Source organism: Ceratosolen solmsi, unplaced genomic scaffold (genome assembly GCF_000503995.2).
Source record: "Ceratosolen solmsi marchali unplaced genomic scaffold, CerSol_1.0 scaffold27, whole genome shotgun sequence".
NCBI lineage: Eukaryota > Metazoa > Arthropoda > Insecta > Hymenoptera > Agaonidae > Ceratosolen > Ceratosolen solmsi.
In genome coordinates, this window is record NW_011948426.1 from 5,012,780 (window position 1) to 5,034,057 (window position 21,278).

Sequence of the window (21,278 nt, forward strand, 5' to 3'; positions counted from 1 at the left end):
TGCTCATCGACTATCTGTATCTGATATAAAATTTTTTAAAAATTATAAAATATAAAGTCCTATTTTGTCTTGCGCCAGTTTTTTATAATAATTATTAAACAAAATTTTAATAGATTAATATTTTTAAAAATAGTATAAATATAATCCAACAACAATAATAATAATATTGTAACTTTATTTAATTTATAAGTCATAGCAAAATATCAAATTTAGCTGGTAGAAGTGAAAAATTGTTACAGCACATCATAACTATATATTTTATATTCTCCTACTGACACGGAATATTAAAATCTCTAAACAGAGAAATTTTTATTGTTCTGTTCATATTTTTCATTTACAATCCTTAACAAGTATAAACAATTTGTAATATCATAAATTGTATAAAGATTTTTTTGATAAAACAATTTAAATATTTTTTTTTTTCTAAATAGAAATTAAAACAATAGTAGTGAATACTCTTTTTAATTTTATTTTCTCTTTGACATATATATTTTCATCAATAATTGTATGAAACAGTATTAACTTTTGAATGATTCTCTAAACAAATAAGCCACTCGATTGTAAAAAATGAACTTAATACGTTATAAAAAGGGAAATTTTAAATTTGACTTTTTTATTTTTCGAACAATACAGATTACAATTGTCTTTTAAGAGACCATGAATATTAAATAATAAAAGTAAGCTGTGCAATTACTCTTGTCGCAGTACTTAAGCTACCGACTCTTCATTTCTTCTTTTCATCGCGGTTTTGAGTGCGTATTTGTCAGTATGAATAGGGCTAACGATAATCGGCAATTGATTGTCGAATTTTATTATTTTATCTTTCATCCAACAAGTATACTATAGAACTTTTAAACAACTTTCAACTTTGTTTAGAAAGTTAATTTCTATCTGGTTTATGGTGATGTTATTTTTAAATATATTTTTTTTATAACATTAATAACGTCATTCATAAGTTTTTAATTCAATATTTCATTGTATTAAATATAAATATATTTGAGAGCTGAAGAAACAAATAATATATTATTATTTTGGATTAATATATCATTTATCTTATATATATATATATATATATATATATATATATATATATATTTGAAATTTCTATTGAATGACTTAAAAATTTTATTTTATTAGGATTCATATTTTTGAAAAAATACTACTTTATAAATAAAATATTTTTCCTTTTAACCAACTCTGTTTTTATGCTAAAAATAAATGATTTGGTAATATCTAGGATATCGTTCGTTTAAACCACTGAGATATTTCTCTGTAAGAATAAAATGCTAGATTTAAAATAACAAAAATTAGTATTGTTATATAAAATTAACAATAATTTTGAAGCATCTTTTACAATTATTTATAATAATTTCATATATTCTTAAAATTATTAATATACTTATTAAAATTATTTATTGTCAACTTGGGAGAAATAAGTTTATCTATCTTTCACACATAAAAGATTTAAAATGTCTAATATTTTTAATATTTATTTTCTTTAATGTCTTTAATAGTGCATTTTAGATTAATTTTGCATTTTAAAATATTGAAATTGAATTGAAAAATTAATTTTATTAATTAAATAATACAAAAATTTTTAAATTTGATAATGCTTATAAATATACTAAAAATTAAAAAAATTATATAAACTATGAAATAAATTATATCAATTGCTTAGTAGTGACGTAGATAAACCTAATAACCTTAGTTCTACAATCAATACTAATATAATCATTGACTATTTGTTTATCGGCTTATATAAATAGTCCAATTGTTATTTCGTTATTGGTTTTGACGATTTCAATAAACGATTAATTATAATTACACTATTAATTTCAGTAATTATTCTCTTACTATAATTAATTATATTAACATTATAATGAAATTTTAATTAGACTAATTAGCATGGTCACAAAGCGAAGAAATATTTTACTTTGACATATTTATGAAATTTTAATTCAGCAATATATATGACATAATATGTTTACATTTTTATCGCTATATGATTATTGAATATAATTTATAATAATTGTAATAATTAATAATAATAATTAATAATAATAGAGCAAAAGTACTTTAAGTTGTGTTTATATAGTAAATATTATTAATGATAAATAATAGAGATAGATTTTTCAAAAATTCATAACCAAAGTTTCTTATAAGATTAAACCAGATTTTATAGAATTTCTATATTTATAATTTTCTAATAATTACATTTAATTAAGAATTATTTTTACCATTGTTATTATTTCAATAAATTGGACACCTGAATAGAAAGAATTTGAGTTTTAAATATAAATTTAGATTCAAATATTACCTTTTTTATCGACAAAGTCAATTAGATTTTTGATATATTCTAAATATGGATATTTTAGAATACTTTTGAGATTAAAAAATTTAGTACTTTCTATTTAATTTGAGATAGTATACATGATTGCACAAAATTTTTATTATCTTATAGAAAAGAAATTAAAACTATAATAGGATATTCACTAAATTAATGCAGTAATTTGATTTGAACAGTTAAATTAACTGTTATAATTATTGTATGCAAATTTTAATAAAAAGATTTTCGACTACATTAGATAAAAATGTTAGAATGTAATAAAATATATAAATATTCTATTATGAATTCTTAAATAAGTATTTAAAAAGGAATACGTTTATTTAGCTTTGTATTAAAAAATTATTTTATTTTATTTTAATGTTGTTTAATAAACTGTACATTACTTAAGCGATATCTTATTTATATGTAATAAACATAAATACAGATAATTATATATTGATTATAAATTACAAATAAAAATTTTTTTAAGTCTAATGATTGAAAGAGAGGAAGAAATCGATGTTTACTGCTTTTTTTGCTTCCAAAAGATATTTCAACATTGATAATTAGTTGTAAAGAATTATTGCATATGTACTTCCTACATAGGCCTACTTAATAGAAAGAATTAGTTAGTCACCGTCACACGTTCCTAATTATTAGCTTTATCTTTCGTAAATATATATATATATATATATATATATATATATACGTTCAGAATATTTATATTTTTTAGATTTGAAAAGTTGAAGTTCAGAAACTGTATTTACTATAATATAACAATATTATAACAATTATTATTTTACAACAAAATAACAACGAAGTTAAAGATTAAAATAAGTTACATTAATCAATTAAATTAAAAAATTGCTAATTGGTATTTAATTAAATATAGTATAAACTATATAGATTTTGAAATTATAGTATAAAAATAAATAAAAATAGCATAGATTTCTGAATATTTTCGAATTTTTAAGCGATATTTCAATTGATAATGAATTTATTACAACACATTTTTACTATGAAAATAATATTTGAATTTTATGATTCTATGATTTATGATGATTAAAGTATAATTATTGTGAATTTGAATATTTTATGTTCATATTATGTGATGTATTAGTTGTATTATTTGTTTATCTCTGATTTTGAATTGAATAGTAAAATTACATAATCACATCAAATACATCGCTATAATTAACTTATTAATATTTAGTTAAATTTAATGATTTTGATTTAGGTAGCAATTCTTATTGATTTTATAAATCCAACTATTTATAACGCATTTGAGAACATTTTACGAATACGATTTTAAACTATAATAATAAACACTTTTATTTAATATAATATATTATATTAGATTAGATTACATAAATATCCTAAGAAATACTTGTAGCTATGTAAATCATTTTTATTTAAAAAAAAATTTACTACTAGAATCTATATTGCAATTAAAAGTATTTAATATTTTTGATAATTTAATTGTAATTTTTAAAAGTAATTAACCAAAAAATAACATTCTTATAAGAGAAATTCAAATCCATAATTTAAAAATTAGTTTTCCTGTTATTCGATATTACAAATAAATTTATAATAGATTGAAATAAAAGATTTTATTTACAATATTAAATTGTTGTGTGTATTTTTTCATGAATAAATGCAACTATTTAGGTGAAATATTTATGTAAAAAATAGAGAGTAGTTGAAAAATGTGGCGTAATCATTCGTAATATAACATATATTGCATTTTTAAATATTCATATAAATTTCAACTAGATTATCTCAGACCGTTTATCTGTCTCTTATTATTTTTGTGTATTTCATTTAAATTTGCTTTATTTTATTTTATTTTCTCTCAAATTGTTGTTATTATTCGATTATCAAATATCGAGTTATATCTAATGAAATTTTCAAAACATTATTTATTAGGGAAAAATTAATGTTTTTAAGCCTTTTGTAAAATTGAAAACTAAAACAGCGTAGCACGTATTATCATATAATTATTGATGATTATCAAAAATACTAATGTGAAAGTGTAGCGTAATTTTGAAATTAAAATTTTTATTGTAATTGTTAGTCAGTGTAATTCAGTAGATGTCTGAACATATGAAGTATATTTAACTACACACGCGCACGCACATGCACGCACGCACGCACGCACACACACACACACACACAAAATAAATGTAGTTACAGAAAGTGAAGTTTATATATATATATATACGCGCGCGCGCGCGCGCGTGTGTGTGTGTGTGTCTGTGTGTGTGTGCATATAAAAATTGATAATATTTATGATTTAGAAAAATCATATTTAAATATTGATTATACTTTCGATTATAATAAACAAATCTTTGATATTCTCAATACATAATGGTTGCAGTATGTTACATAACGGCAGCCAATCAATAACATCAAACATTATTGAAGTACAAGTTGTGTATAACATAAAAAATATTGCAATTTCAATACTCACTTTATAAAGTTATATTCATTTTGGCTTCGAAGTATTTCTAGACTTTATCTATGAAGTGTAATTTCAGTGGAATATAGATAAGTTGACTAATTTCAGTATATTCTACTTTAGTATGTTCTATTAATTCTGTTAATTTTATTTAAGTAAAAATAGTATAAAAATTATTTCTCGTCACTTAAGCATTTTAAGAATAGGAAGTAACATTTCTTAAAGCATGAGCACATGCCATAAGACACGTAAGATGCACATAAATGGGAAAGTCTGGGTAAGCAAGAAAATAATGAAAGTATAAAAGGATATCCAGGAGAAATGTTTCATTGCTTTTGTGCGAGTGATAAAAAAATCGAGTATGTTTACGAGATGAAAGGATAAATAAGAAAATGCAGATTTAAATGAAATTGTAAGGTAGGGATGTGAAAATGAAGAGAGATAAATTGAACAAAATATGAGTAATTAGGAAATGTACTATAATACTTTGTAATATTTCATTTTATATATATTTGATTAATGTTATTTACCAAAATGTGTATACATTGAAATGGAAAAGATATGGAATGATAAATGAATTTGAATATAACGATGATTTAATTAGTATTATAAAGAGGCGATCCTTTAATTTTGTTTTAGATAATAAAATATGATGTTATCGTATATGTTTATCGATTTATATACGCACTGTCATTAATTTATTTTATTTATTTTTTTTTTTTTTTATGAATAGCAATGTTTCTTTCAAGGATTTATGATAATCCAAAGAGGCTTAATCGGTGTCGTCACACATGTACCTTTATAGTTCGAACTTCGAAAGAGGAAGAGATGAAAGTTTGTGGCAAAGTTGTCCTTTCAATACGATTTATTGACTCAGGTACGTGGAAAAATAAATTACTGTTTTTTTGCTTCCGAGATTGCGCGACTTAGAGTTCCTCATATTTTTGAAGGATAACTTTTTATTTGCTGGAATATTTAGCGATAAACGGAAAAAGGATTTATAAATTTTAATTAAAGGAGTTTGAATTTTCTACTTAGTTTTACCATCAATACTTAAATTAGTATTAAACAAATTGTGTTTGTTTTGCGTTTAGTATAAAATTAATTACTGGAAATCATTGTGAACATTTAATGAAGTGGGAAGTGTAAAATTAAAGTATAAAATAATTAAAGATTTTCAAAGACCGAGGATAATATTTGCAGGCAATATTAAATAAAATGTTTCTTAATACAAATAATCACACTAATATCGATTCGTTCTTTCATTTACAAAAATATATTATACAATACGAATGAAATTTTGAAAGATACTAATCTGTATTAAATATTTCAATATTTATAATGTGTGTGAGCAATAAATTTTGCGTATAAATATTTGATATTCATAAAAATTAAAAGCAAATGACAAAGTGAATATTTACATACATTTAATTGTTAGCAAATAGAAAGGTTATTAAGCATTAAAATAATTTTTCCTGTAATATTTAACAATAACCATATACACATGTATACAGGGTTTGCTTGTTTGTGTGTGTGTGTGCGTGCGCGCGCTCGTGTGTGTGGAATAATGATTAAATATGAACGAAAAATCTTGTAACGGACATATTTAATACGTGCACGTTATAGAGATAATATCTTTGGAACGCATTGCGTCGTGTCTCGCCATACATCGTAGTTAAAGCACGAATATTCTATAAAATATTCTCGCTAACTGATAATGCTACGTCTCGAGCGGCAAGTCATGGTATTGCTCGACCGTCTCTTTACTTCCCTCATACCCGACTCTCTCCGTCCTCCTAATGAATGAAATATCGAGCCAAATCCCCTCGCAGCAGCCTCACTAAGCCATATCCTTGGGCGACCGCGAATCACGATAAAAGCGTGGAGGAATTGCTAGTCGACACGCGATAGATTAGATTGGTGGAGTGTGCCGGCAACGTCCGACCGGGCTCGTCCTTTCTCTACTTCCACAAGTGGTTGTGTCCTCGAATAGGTGGGACGCGTCGGCGGTGGCGGCAGCGCGATGCTTTTAACGCTCGATTGGCACGCGAATCGCCTGCACTTGCTATTACGATTAGTACGCGTGCTTCTGTTGTCCCTGTATCTACGTCACGGCTTTACCGTGGCCTTCTTCTAGGACCCTCGGACTTAAAGCTTCGACTCGCTTTCCCCCTCGCACTCTCCCTATCTTTCTTTTCCCTCCGTTTGCTCGCTCTCTGCCGTGTTCTCACGATCGATCGTTGCTCGCCTCACATCGCCGATAATACATCCATTCACACGCTTCTCTGCACTGGATTTTTCGTCATAAGGGGCCGCTTAGAATGTCGCATGCTCCTAAGTAAGTGGATATGTGCACAGGATAGGGTGACAGATTCGAAGTGACGTTAGTAATGACTTTTCCCGCTAAGTAAACGCGCAATCTAGTTTAGCAACCAAACTTATTTAAGTCTATCGATATAACCTTTTTACAATGTGAACACACATGTGTAACGTAGACGCGCAAGAGTTGATGGTATATAAGGGAAAAACAAATGTTTTAGCGTTCTTATGTGGTGGAGCCTTGACAGACTTTACATAATTTCCTTTTTATTTTCTTTCTTTTTTTTCTTCTTTCGTTTAATTACTGTTTTAATGGACGGCTCACCTAATTAATCTTGGCTGCTACAACTGCTAGCCTTTGATCGACCTGACGATTAGCGCCGTTGGTCGGATCCCCAGGGCGGTACTGCTCCTTTTTTTCCTCCTCCTTCTCCTTCATTCTCGACTCGCGTAAATCTCCGGGGAAGTCTCCACTTCGGACGGATGCGAGGTAACGAAAAGACGCGTGGCGAAGTAAGAGAGTGACAAAGGAGGAGAGAGGATGGAGGAAGAGACAAGAGAGGCAGGATAAGGGCGAGTAAGGGTGCGAGAAGGAGAGAGGTAAGAAAGGAGGGAGTGGATGAGACTGAAGGAGATAGATAGAGAGATAGATAGATAGATAGATAGATAGAGATAGAGAGAGATAGAGAGGGGGGGAAGAGAGGGCGCGCGCTAATGCTATGTATGCTGGCTGTCCCGTACGCGACAACGCACACGTATATACGTGGGGCAAACGCGATCGTACTCTCTTTGATTACGAGTGAACGATAGTCGTCGTCGTCTGCTGCTACTGCTACTGCTGCTACTATTACCATGTTATCAACGGTGAGGTGGAGGCGCTATCTCGCGAGCGCCCGGGTGAAGTATAAATAAAGTTGAAGCGCAAGCGCGAGGTGAGTGGAGGGTTGACCGTGTAGGGGAATGGTGAATGGGATGTTTATGTTGAACGTGATAAAAGCAGCGCGAGAGTTGAATTTTCTCTGTTCGAACACTTGCCCATTGCTTATCTCGATATCTTTAAAGTGTCAGTTGCAATTTCTTGACACTTGTATATTAAATGAGAATTTGTATTATTCACGACCATGGGAGAACTCCAATACTTGGTTATTCTAATTTAAAGTCTGATAAATTCCTAAATAATTGCATAATCATATCAATATCTATAATCATTCAACGTTTATATTGAATAAAAATCGAGTAATTTGGTGTTTGATTATAATAGCCCATGTTTTACTTAATTGAAAATTAAAGAATTGAAAATATTTTCCAAATTTCTTCTGCAACACTGCAATAATAAAACAATCTAAATATATTCATCGAGAGGCCACTAATATCACAGTAATTCACATTAATGTGAACGATGTTTGTTGCCTCAAATCCATTTCATTATCGATCTACTAAAATACCATCATATTTTTACAAATATGATTATTATTTTACATATTATGTCTCCACTTTATATAAATTATGGAATAAAGATTGGATAATTTTAAGCCACTATCCGTTAATGGGATATGTCAAAGATTAAAAAAAACTAACCCGTTTGTGTACTTGTGTCAAAAAAGGTACTTGATGTTTCAATGGTCATGGATGCAAAAGTCCCATCGGTTATTTGAGCTGAACTGTCTCGTCTCCCTCGATATCTTTGTACCTACAAATGATAAATAATTTGGAATGAAATGTCTGGTTATAATTTTTCGTAAAAATATCAATATGAATTGGTATAAAGATTATTAAGTATAGTTACGTAGGTATAATTTTGTTTTAATTTTTAATAAAAAAAAAAAAAAAAAAAAAAAAAAAAAAAAAAAAAAAAAAAAAAAAAAAAAAAAAAAAAAAAAAAAATGAATGAATTTAATGAGGTAGGAATTTAATAAACTTAAGAAAGAAATAGGTAAAATATAATTCTGTACTATTTACATGAAATATTATTTGAAAAATCATCAAAGTTCTACCGTAAGTTAGCATAAATTGTTCGTTTCTAAGCAAACACATTCTAATTGAATTTGAACTGAATATATAAAGAGGCAACGAATTGGCTTTATAATGTTAAATTAGTAAAATATAAATACAATATAGTGAGCAAGTAAATAATTAGATTACGTATAAAGTAACAACGATGATAATGAAAATAATAATAATGATGATGATCGTAATAACGATAATAGTTTAAAAAAAAAAACGTGTTTACAAATATATATTGTAAAGAAAAAAAAGAAGTATAGCATAAAATAGTAAAATTGCCATTGTCCTTCATTTGGCAATAATTGGGACATTTACTCTAAGTACCTGGTCGTCGCTTTGTGAACTTTGCCTTCTAAAGTTTCGACAACGTATCATCTCTTCAGTTGTACTTTGACGCCGAAATCCACGTGCTATTAAAATTTCTTCCGTCGTTGATTGTCTTCTTATCACAGGTGCATGTTGCGTACTTCCAGGAAGACGACCACACGGACTAGGATCCCTTGATGAGCATGATGAGCTATCGGGAGATCTATAAATAATAAATCATTATAAATCGCTCGAGAGAATAATTGCATATAATCGGTTTTATTATTTGGACAAGCATTAACTTAGTATGTTGATATATTAGGAAACCAAAAATAAAAATAAATAAATAAATAAATAAATAAATAAATAAATAAATAAATAAATAAATAAATAAATAAATAAATAAATAAATAAATAAATAAATAAATAAATAAATAAATAAATAAATAAATAAATAAATAAATAAATAAATAAATAAATAAATAAATAAATAAATAAATAAATAAATAAATAAATAAATAAATAAATAAATAAATAAATAAATAAATAAATAAATAAATAAATAAATAAATAAATAAATAAATAAATAAATAAATAAATAAATAAATAAATAAATAAATAAATAAATAAATAAATAAATAAATAAATAAATAAATAAATAAATAAATAAATAAATAAATAAATAAATAAATAAATAAATAAATAAATAAATAAATAAATAAATAAATAAATAAATAAATAAATAAATAAATAAATAAATAAATAAATAAATAAATAAATAAATAAATAAATAAATAAATAAATAAATAAATAAATAAATAAATAAATAAATAAATAAATAAATAAATAAATAAAAAACGAAAAAAAGACAAAGAATGCAACATCACCTAGGTGGTCGTCCCGCTATTGACGTAGATTGTCTTTTTAGCCTCCCCTTCCTCGACCTTATAGGACTTATATCTCTTTTATCTACGGTATTCCTATCGGGACTTAAGTGACTTCTGGAATCCCGACGTCTCGGGTAAGAAGCTGAATCGGGACTAAGGGAATCTCTTCTTGCTTTGCGACCTGCAAAAATTGTATATTTTCACAAATATATAACAATTAAATATATAGCTAGATATGGCTCAATCAGTATATTAATATAAAAGTTTATCGAATTTAAAGTGTAATGAACGAACCTCCGTCATCGGGATCTGGTGATAAAGTTGGTTGGCTTCCCCGGCGACCTGGTGGTGGCAATGATTCGTCTATCGCTGTTGCTTGTCTCGTTAATCTTAGTTTATTTGGCGATGTTTCCTTTGTTTTGTAATAACACTGCAAGTTGTCAAAATTGTTTCAATTTTATCAATGAATACTGTAAGTGTAATTTTTATCGACAAATTTTTTTTTTTACTATTTTACTCGTATTACGTATACTCTAATTTTAAAAATTTCCAAAAAATTCTTCTGAAATTTTAGAACGAATACAATTTCATTTGCAATATTTTAATTCATCCGTGGTAACTTTCAATTATACTACTGCTTTTAGTATTTTATCATAATAATGTTAATTATTGCTATTTCCACAAGGTTTTTACGCTGCATTCATATTTTTCCAATTAATTATCCATATGTTTTGAAGCGAGATTAAACATATTTAGCAATAAGGATTATTATATTCTATGAGAATAAATTTAAATTTGACTAATAAATTCATAATAAAGATAAATGTAATTTATGCAATATAAAATATATAAATTTTCACTCTTGCAATAAAAGATAAATCGTGTTTACATGATTATTATTAAATTGATTTACGCGTAAAAATGAGTGAATAATAAACTTAGTAGATTTTGTTTTATTGCAATTTATATAGATAAGGAATAGGATAAGATTTTTTTTTTTTTTTTTTTTTTTTTTTTTTTTTTAAATCAAATTTCACAATTGAAATCACAATTGAAATAGATGTACTGAAGATTTTAAGACAACTTATTTTTAAATTTCTATAGCGTAAAATCCTTTTATAGATTAACATAAACGGGCATATTTTAAATAATTATATTTATAGGTTAGATGTATTTATCATATACTCAGTGCTTTTAGATATTTGTTGGACAGACCATATTATGATAACTTTGAATAAGATGAGTATTTTTAAACGACAAACTATTTACAACGCGTAGTTTAAAAAGAATTTCTTGACAAAAATCCAACTTTTTCCATTTTTTATTGCACAAGAGCCTGTTATCGAACCCCATTATAGTGCAACTATTGTACGTTTAACGACTTCCTCTCATCGTGGCTCGTACACCAGCAGTGCAAGTGTACCTGAGTAGTCGAATCCCTTCTTGTGGTGATGAGCGGATGGAGTGGAGTGCCGCCGATGTTGGGCGCGCCTATTGGACTGGAACCACCGGATAACGAGGTTCCCGGCAGAGGCAAGCTATTAACGGCTATGGGGGACACCGGGGGCGGCGTCACCGATGACATGACGATCATTGGTGGCTGGATATTCGGCTCGAGGGTCAAGTGCTTTACGTCGCTCGTGCTCGTGGCTATCGTTGACATTGTAGTCCCTTTGGATTCAAAACTACCGGCTCGTTCGTGGTGGCACTTGCGAGCCTCCAGGTGCTCTCTGGAAAACAATTGGGACTTGAATGGTTGTTGTTAGAGATCGAGTTTATCGAGTCATGGCTTGTCGCAATTTTTTTGTGTTCTGCCGTATAACTCGACTGTCTCCACTCGTTATCAAGTAATTGAAGAAGAAGATTAAATTACAATTGATGTGAACTGTACGATAATGTGTTTTCAAATTAATTCTATACTCAAAGTCAATCATTATTTATTAATCGACCTTTTGTAAAATTGTTAATGCATCGTAAGGAAATTTCAGTGGCTAAATTATCAAATATAATAGCCATAGTTTTATTTAATGCAGCTAGTATTATTAACATTGAAGGCGAAAGTTAATGCCCGTGAAAATTCTTGAATTGATAGGAAGATTTACATTTTCATTGGACGAACTTGCGTAAAAAATCTCTTTCTTTAAAATACAACGCTCGATCCATTTGGCGCTCAAAATATATATTGTACGAGTTACGTCATAAGCAATAGGTAATGAGAGTGTGTTACAACGCGAAGGAGGAAAGTATTATCGATTGCTAATGCTAATTGCTAAGGTTTACCGCGAATAATGGTAATTGTGAAATTGTTGAGCGGGTCAAGTCTATTGACGGACGATTGGGTCGAGAAGCTGAAAAATTTACCTGACGGCATTACTGGTCGCACTGTCGGTACTCGATGCACTTGGCCGTTGGTCGCTTCTATAGTACTTGGCACCGGCGTTACCGCCACCCTGGTTTAGCTCGACCGACTGCTGGGATTGTCGACGCTTATAGTGTCGGCAATGATGGATCCGCTCCCCAGGGCTGGGCGTCTGTCCGTAAACCGAATCCCGTCTTGACCTTGAGCTCTCGCTGGAACCGCGACGTGAGTTCTTAGACTCTCCAGATCCTGCGGCAAATTTTGTTTTTTTTTTCGATTCAAAAACTCAATTGAAATGCCTACTTTATCATTTTCTGAAATTACAACGGAAGCTTATTAAACCAGACTCCTAGAAAATTTATTCGCTTAGTGCACAATACTTAGGGCACGTTTAGCTGAAGCTACATTGCGCTTGAAGGGATCCAATGTATAAAAGACAAAATTTATAAAAATCTTTTATAACTGTAAAGGACATTGTTTCGATGAGAAAAAGATTCAATGTGCTATGAGTTAACATGAGCAGGTCGATTAAATTTTTCGTCCATTGAATATTCTAGCTTCTAATATATAAATCTAATCGTACTAATTGATATGGTAAAAGTATCGATAAAACATAGAATTTGTTAAAGTTATTTGCAAATACTTTTTGTTTGATACAAAACGATCACTTTGGTTTATCAACGCGTGAAATGCATTCATGTGAAATGTGAAATTAAAGTATCATGCATATTATTGAAAATGAATGTTCATTATTAACACGACTAGTTTTAAAAACAATAGAATTGCTACTTTTTATTGAAATGGAAGTGATACAAATTCAATATATTAATCTACTAATATATGTTTCATAGGAAAGACAAGCTGATATTTTATGCTGATTGTTTTAGATTCAAAATTATACTTAAAAGGAAATTACAATCGTTGTGCTAAAGTCATGAATAAAAACTCGTCAATATTTATTTAGAATTTGAATTTCTAGCACAGAAACATTACATATAATCTCATAAATGATGTACGTTAACATTTATTCAATATTATTCGTATAATAATGATTTTCTTGTTTTCAGTTGCCGATACTTTAATGACTATACTAACTTTATTCACCAGCAAAGAAACTAATATATCAAAAAATTGATGGATAGGGAGACGATTTATAAAAAAAAATTATGCAACGCGGAGGAAAGATTTTTATTAGAAATGTTGACAACTATTCCGATAAACTTTATAAAAGGAGAGAAATTAAAAAAGTTGATTATTCAGTTGATACGTCAGATGCTACTTTTGAAATTTGCTACTAATCTTCGGTTTTTTGTTTCCTGAGTATTTAAGCCACCGTTAGTAGGTTTACTAGGAATAAAATAATATATTTTATTCTATTTATACATAAAGGATAATTTTAAGATTAATTTTTATTTCAATATTATTTTAAAATTTCGTCGCAAATTTTAATTTATAAAATTCGTCTTCTTTAATTAATTTATTATTTATCATTCAGGATAATCCATTCATAATTAATACTGTAATTTTTAACGTTGTTTACATACTATTAATTGACACGCTTTTATTAAGTTTTTCCTTTATATTCGTATATATTTCTAATTTTGTATTATATTATGATGAAGTGAAATATTTGTTGAAATCAATACAAAAAGACAAATAGACAGACATACAGACAGAGAGAGAGAGAGAGAGAGAGAGAGAGAGAGGCAGAAAATTAAAAAAAAAGATTTATAATATATTTTAGCTTCTAAAACTTCAGTAGTTTAATATAAATAATTAATTTCATACATTGTTAAGTCCTTTCAATACTTACAATTAATATAATTTGAATTTTACATTATTTTTAATTGATAATAAATAAATAAAATTATAATGTATTAATTATTACTTGGAATGAAATTTTTAATGATATTCTGTATATAATTTAATACATCTAGCCTATTTATTTTTTTTTTAAATTAACCAACCTTAGCATTTATCATTTTATCATTACGGAACAAGTTATTTCAATAATTCCCGTAAGCTTTTAAATTAAATATATATAATGATAAATTAATGCCATTAAAAATGTACAATTTTAATAAAGTTTTTTAAAAATCTAACGAAATTATTTCCAAAAAAAGTACAAATTATTTGTGTATAGGAACGAAAATAAAAATTTTACAGAATCTAAAAAAATCGACGGGTTCAATAAGAAATGAAATTACACCTTTTTGCGCGTAATATTAACAAATGTAACGATTATCTTTAATACATTTGTGATGTCGAAAATATGTAATAAAGATTATGAAATAATAAAGATTTTGATAAAAAAAAATTCCACATTTATGATAATAAAGCGTCTAAGGGTCTCTCCTTATATTTCTTTTTCATTATTCATTTCATATTATATAGAAAATTCTTCATTTTATGAGTATGGAATAATATACTTGGATTTTGTACGATTTCTTTTTTTTTTTTTTTTTTTTTTTTTTTTTTTTTTTTTTTTGATATATACTATTTAATTTTTCTGTTACTATGACGATAATATTCAAGAGCTATCTGAAATAGAAAAATAAGATTTCGTAAAGTCAATTGCCAATAATTTCGCATTATTACCGTATTATTAAGAGTTAGATAAGGAGTTGAATATACAGCATTATTATTATCAATAAATTAAAATCTTAATTTGTATTGTTAAAAGTCCTATAAAGAGTATGGGATAATTTATCGTAAAGAATAAACTTCAAATTGTATATTATCTTAAAGTACGGAAAGATTTGTTATTTGTAGGATATTTATCGAATGTAGGTCGCAAATTATTCAGATGAATAAAATTTCAATTTGTCAGATTAAAGAATTGTGAGAATGGAAAGATATATTTTTGTAATAGTGAGATGTTTGCACCTTGAGTTATCTAAAATACCCCAACGTATGAATATTAATGTTTTCATAATTTATCGTTACATTGGACATTGACAATCGATGTTCTGAATATCTATTCGCTAATCTAAATAAGTATATACACATATGTGTGCGTGTGCGTGTGCGTGCGTGTGTGCGCGTATATATATATATATATATATATGTGTGTGTGTGTGTGTGTGTGTGTGTGTGTGTGTGTGTGTGTGTGTGTGTATATATATATGAACAACCTCTGCGCAGTGTGGGCGAGAGGACAGTAGGTGGGGGCTGTTGCTGAGGCTGGGCATCTTTTTTGCTCCAAAGTCTGGCCAAGTCATTCTTAAAATCATTGATGGCGGACTCCCGGCGCGATTTTGTCGACACTTGGCTCCTTATGCCGCTGTCAACGGAGCTTTCGCGCCTCTTCCTCAGAGAGGCGAGATGAGTCGAGTCGGTGGTGGTCTGCCTGGACCAGGGCAGTGACTTGGCAATGTCGGCGAGAGTCTCGCGCCGGCTCAGCTTGTTGCCGCGGGTGCTGCCGCCGGTCTTGGTGGCGCTGCTGCTTCCGCTGCTCCCACCGCCACCCCATTCCCGCAGGATGTCCGTCAGTTGGGCCAAGGACGAGCGCCGTCGACGGCCTTGAGCCATCGGTGACGGCTCCTGGATCTCGTTTGGCGGCGAGATCTGGGCGGCAGAGTCTCGGCGACCTGTCCCTGTCATCAATTCGCACACGTCATTCAGTCGTCGCTTCTTTCCAGTTTTTATTATTAGCTTATTTCGCTATCCCAAGCTTATTAATAATGACCATTATTAATAACGGCCACTCTTCATCAATTGTTGCTTTATTTTTCTTTTCTTTTTACCATCGAGCCGTGTCCATATGAAAATATCATTAATTTATTTTGCTTTAATTGACGAAGTTGCACAACATTGCGTTATTCGTAATAATAGGCGCTGTTTTATTTTTCGCTCTTTTATGAAACTTGAATCAAAATGTATTTTTACTTAGCATAGACAATTTTACCTCACCGTTTAAAGAAAATTATTGTATATTTAAATAATATAAGAATAATCAACACGAGTAAGAATATAGTAAGGTAAATTTTATTTAATAGTTTTATATTTTTATATATTTTTCACTTTAGATATAGATATAGATAAAAATATAGATTTTTGTTTTTCTGAAATATTATAGATAAAAACTTGTATTGTACAATTTATTTCAACACATGAACTTTGTTGTATCAATTATGTTTTCGATTTGCTTTCATTTATGTGCTTGATAATAATTCGTTATTATTTTAATTTAATACGTGAACTGAATATTAATAATTAGTAAATACAGTTATTTTTTATACTATAGGTACGTGTTTATTATGAAATAGCTGACTTTCATAAATAAGTTCTATTTATTTCGTATATAAATCAACTTCAATGAAAGATGAGTGCATAATTATATCTAATTGTATTTGATTTCAGAAACTGATTCAACGATATTATATGTCAAATATATATTAAGTTTCATTATTAATTATTATATTTAATTCGTTATCTTCTTTTAAATTTTGAATATAATTTTAATATAAATTTATCTCATCTTTCTTCTATCTTTTGTTTTTTTTTCTTTTTTTCATTCTTCTTTTTCCATATATCTATTCATTCTATCTAAATTTTACTTTAAAGCCCATCCAACTAGCTTAATTTAAAACGAACAGTAGTTTATAAATAAAGAACAATGGGGCAAGAAGTATTCACGTCAGTAAAGTTAAGAAACTTTTTAGATACTATCTATTTCGAACTTTAAAGCTAACTTAGTAGCTGTTTGATGGGGAAAAGAAGGAAAAGCTACAGCAGATGAAATGAGCATAATACCACGTATAGAATACCATGTAATGCCGCGCAGGTTATGCAAATTTCTTTGAATTTTGTAATCTGAGTGACAAATGTTTTATGAGATTCCTGGCACTTTCTTTATCATCGATGAGCGAAAAGTGCGAAATAAGTTGGAAGAACTTTTTAGTCGAGCAAAGATTATACACAATACTTCTCAAAGTTGTGCAACTAAGAAATTTAAATGGTCACTATCTAAAAATTTTGTCACATTTATTAAAAAAAAATACATAATATATATATATATATATATATATATATATATCTCCGTAGGATTTTGTATCTTTCACGTTTCAGTTGCATACCATTTATAATATCGATTTAATAATAGTCATTTTAAAAAGCAATTGCTCCCAAGTATAATTTCAATGTTATTTTACATATTTAAGATACTTGCGTTTATTGAGTTTATTGTGTTTATTTATAGTCTTTGAGAAAGTTAAGACTTTAATGATTCGTCATTCGTAATGGCTGCTCACTTGACCGTATTGAAATGCATATATGGACAAATAAATATGTTATAAAATGATTGATACCCAGTCGCTGCTTCAAGGTAGACTCCTCGACTTGCTCGCGGACGAGATCGTCCCAACCGTTGCCGCCCTGCCATATCAGACCGACCTGGTGACTGAGGATCGGCAGATTACAAACGAAACAAATCGCCGTCATGGTCCTGAAAGATTCAAATGTAACTCATTAGCTCGAAACTATTCAAACAGCTCATTGCTTATTTAATTGTTATTAATTTGTTTGTTAATTCGATGAGAGAGGAACTGTCAACGGAAGAAGGTGCACGCGTAGTCTGAAAATTAAACTCGGTGAAAGATGACAGGACATGCCAACCAAACGCTCCAATGTTTTCGTGCTTTTTTTTAATATTTTTTTACAATTCTATTGAATTCTTTAATGAAATACACATTAGATTCTTCTTTTTTTTTCTTTTATCTTTTTTTGTCAATACTTGTTCTTTTTTCGAATCTATAATATTGATAGAAATTTTATAAACGTTGGTGATAGAATGAATTTGATTGCTTTAAAGTCAAACGTATACAAGATCAGTATATTTGTCTAAGAAAGCAATTTAATTCTTTTCAATTAGATACAAATTATTACGAACTCTAGTAAAAATAAGAGTGTCTTAATATTTACAAAATAATAAATAAAAATTATATCGTGTGATATTACATACTGCATATTATATTGTATATTGTACTATTTATTTATATGGAAATTATATTATCATAAGCATTTAGAAGTGTGATTTTTTGTATTTATAGAGCCAATTAAAAGCACGAAAATCGAAAATAATTTGAACAACTATACTGCTTGAAAATATTAATGCTAATAAATTTAAAGAATTCAGCTGAACATTTGCACAAACCATCTATCAAATGCGATAATTCGAGTCTGCGAATTAAATTCTAGCGTAAAATGATAAACGTAATCAATAATACAATACGATCTATTTACATTAATAATAATAATAATAATAATAATAATAATAATAATAATAATAATAATAATAATAATTACAACAATAAGAGTGGCGACGATCATAATAATAACAATAATGACAAACACTGAAAGTAGCGATAATTATTTACATAGCTGAAGATATTATTAATATTTTTTAAATATAATATTTGGCATAATAATAGAAATAAAATAATGACAATTGTCTTATTAACGACTTTTATAACGGTAAATATAATAATAGTAATAATAATAATGATAATGGTGGTGATGATGACGATGATGACGATGAGGACGACGACGACGACGACGACAACGACGACAACGACGATGATGATAATGATAATAATTATAATGATAATGATAATAATAATAACAATAGCAATAATAAAAATGGAGAAAAAATAACAATAACCATTAATAATAATTATAATTATAGTAATAATTGCAATAATATAATAAATTGCGCTCAATGTAGCGCACAACAGTTGAACGATGAACGACATTCCAAAGCGTGGATGCAGAGAATTCGATATTATTGTGTCATAAGATAAATATAAATTTATATATACAATTTTTCTGCGTGTTTTAGCAATAGACATATGATGACGCATGTACGTAATATAACAATGAGCAATGAAATATAATGATATATATATATATATATATATATATATATATATAAAATAATGAAAACGTTGCTTAGACAAATATGTTTATATTTACATATACATAATTCAAAGTAAGAAATTAATGAAGGAAAAAAAATATATATATAAATACTGTTAAAACAGATAATAATGAAAAAGAATATGAATTTGTAACTGCTCGGCAGTTAACAGTTCTGATAAGTTGTTTAAGGCATATTTTCGACCTGTAGTGTCGAAGTCTCGGGCTCTGCAGCGACATCGCATGGCAAGGGTCTAGCCGACCTGAAAAATAACACACACACACACGCATTTTACGTGGAGAAAAGAGGATTTTTCATGGATTATTTATTTGTTGCGAAATAATAAAATTATTGCACAATTTTCTTGTGAGTATCCATCTTCTAGCCTCGTCACGGCAAGATTCGATGAAACATATTTATTTTATTATAATGAAAATTGTGTATGTGAATTATATAGTAACGATATATTTATAATATTTTTGCTACAGTGCTGTTATAGTATTATAATAATATTAATTATAATATATTTATAATACTGCTATTCGTGGTGTTAATCATTATTTTATTGCAATTTGATATGTCGTTAATCTATTCTCTATCGTCTTCTTTGTCTTTATTGTATTCGCCTATAACTTTATTTCAATTATTCATTATGTAAACTTATGACTTACACTGATAATATATTTTCTTTTTGTTTATTTTAACCATTGAATTTACAGATATTATTTAACTCTCTAAATATAACACTTTTTCTCGCAAAATAATGTTATTAATTTTTCAGTATAAAATATGAAAAGTGAAGTTAAAAAGTATGTTTCTTAAGTCAAAAAATATCTAAAAGATACTTAGTTCTACTTGTACGGTGATGGACAAAAATACATTATGAAGTTTGACCTCCTTTAAAATTATCTTAGTATATCGAATTGAAATAGTTTAAAAAATTTTATTACTACTTATTTCGATAATTGAATTAAATTTTGTTAATCGTTACTTTTCATTATTTCTTAATTAAGTGACTAATCACAAGTCATTGAAACTGAATAAAAATCTTTCAATATATCAATCTGGTGAATTTTTATCAATTATAATATAAAGAAATTAATTATATTTTCGTGTACTAACTAAACTGAAGTTAATTGTATACTTCTATTTATGGTAATACATACATATATATATATATATATATATTTTATTTTATTAACTGCATATATAAAATAAGTATTTATTTAAATTTTTACTTTTTCAGTACAGTTTTTTATTCGTTTATTTGTTTATTAATAAAACGTATGTAAGTAATATAAGAAATATATTTATTTACTGAAAAGATACTAAATTACATTCTATTATTAAAATAAATCTTATTATTACAAATATAGCCGCTATATGTTTGTTGTCTTGTTAAACTATATTTAAAGTAAATATGTACATTTTTATAAAGTATTTGTATTTTTAATACATCTTCGTTATTAAATAGAAAATATTGAATAAAACAATATGTTCTATGTGTGTATAAAACATAAAAAAATAAAAAATTTAATTTAGTATTTATAATACAGTATAATAGAATAAATTAATATTTTTACTTAGTTATATAAGCAAAAATATATATACGTGGATTCTTATTTAAAATGTCAGACTAATGAAATAATTCTCATTCTTCTAATGAGACAAGAAAGAGACAGTTACAAGATAGAAAGAGACCC

At 27.6% G+C, this 21,278-nt stretch overlaps 1 protein-coding gene across 1 annotated transcript in view; it reads right to left on the reverse strand.

Annotated features, from left to right (window-relative positions):
• The window catches only part of rsh (Rap GTPase activating protein radish), a 125,513-nt gene that overhangs the window by 25,097 nt on the left and 79,138 nt on the right, over window positions 1-21,278 (reverse strand). The window contains 8 exon segments of the mRNA XM_011501019.1: window positions 8,682-8,793; window positions 9,432-9,636; window positions 10,301-10,481; window positions 10,595-10,730; window positions 11,724-12,030; window positions 12,662-12,908; window positions 15,794-16,255; window positions 17,969-18,105. Coding sequence (XP_011499321.1) covers window positions 8,682-8,793; window positions 9,432-9,636; window positions 10,301-10,481; window positions 10,595-10,730; window positions 11,724-12,030; window positions 12,662-12,908; window positions 15,794-16,255; window positions 17,969-18,101 — 1,783 coding nt within the window. The 5' untranslated portion in view covers window positions 18,102-18,105.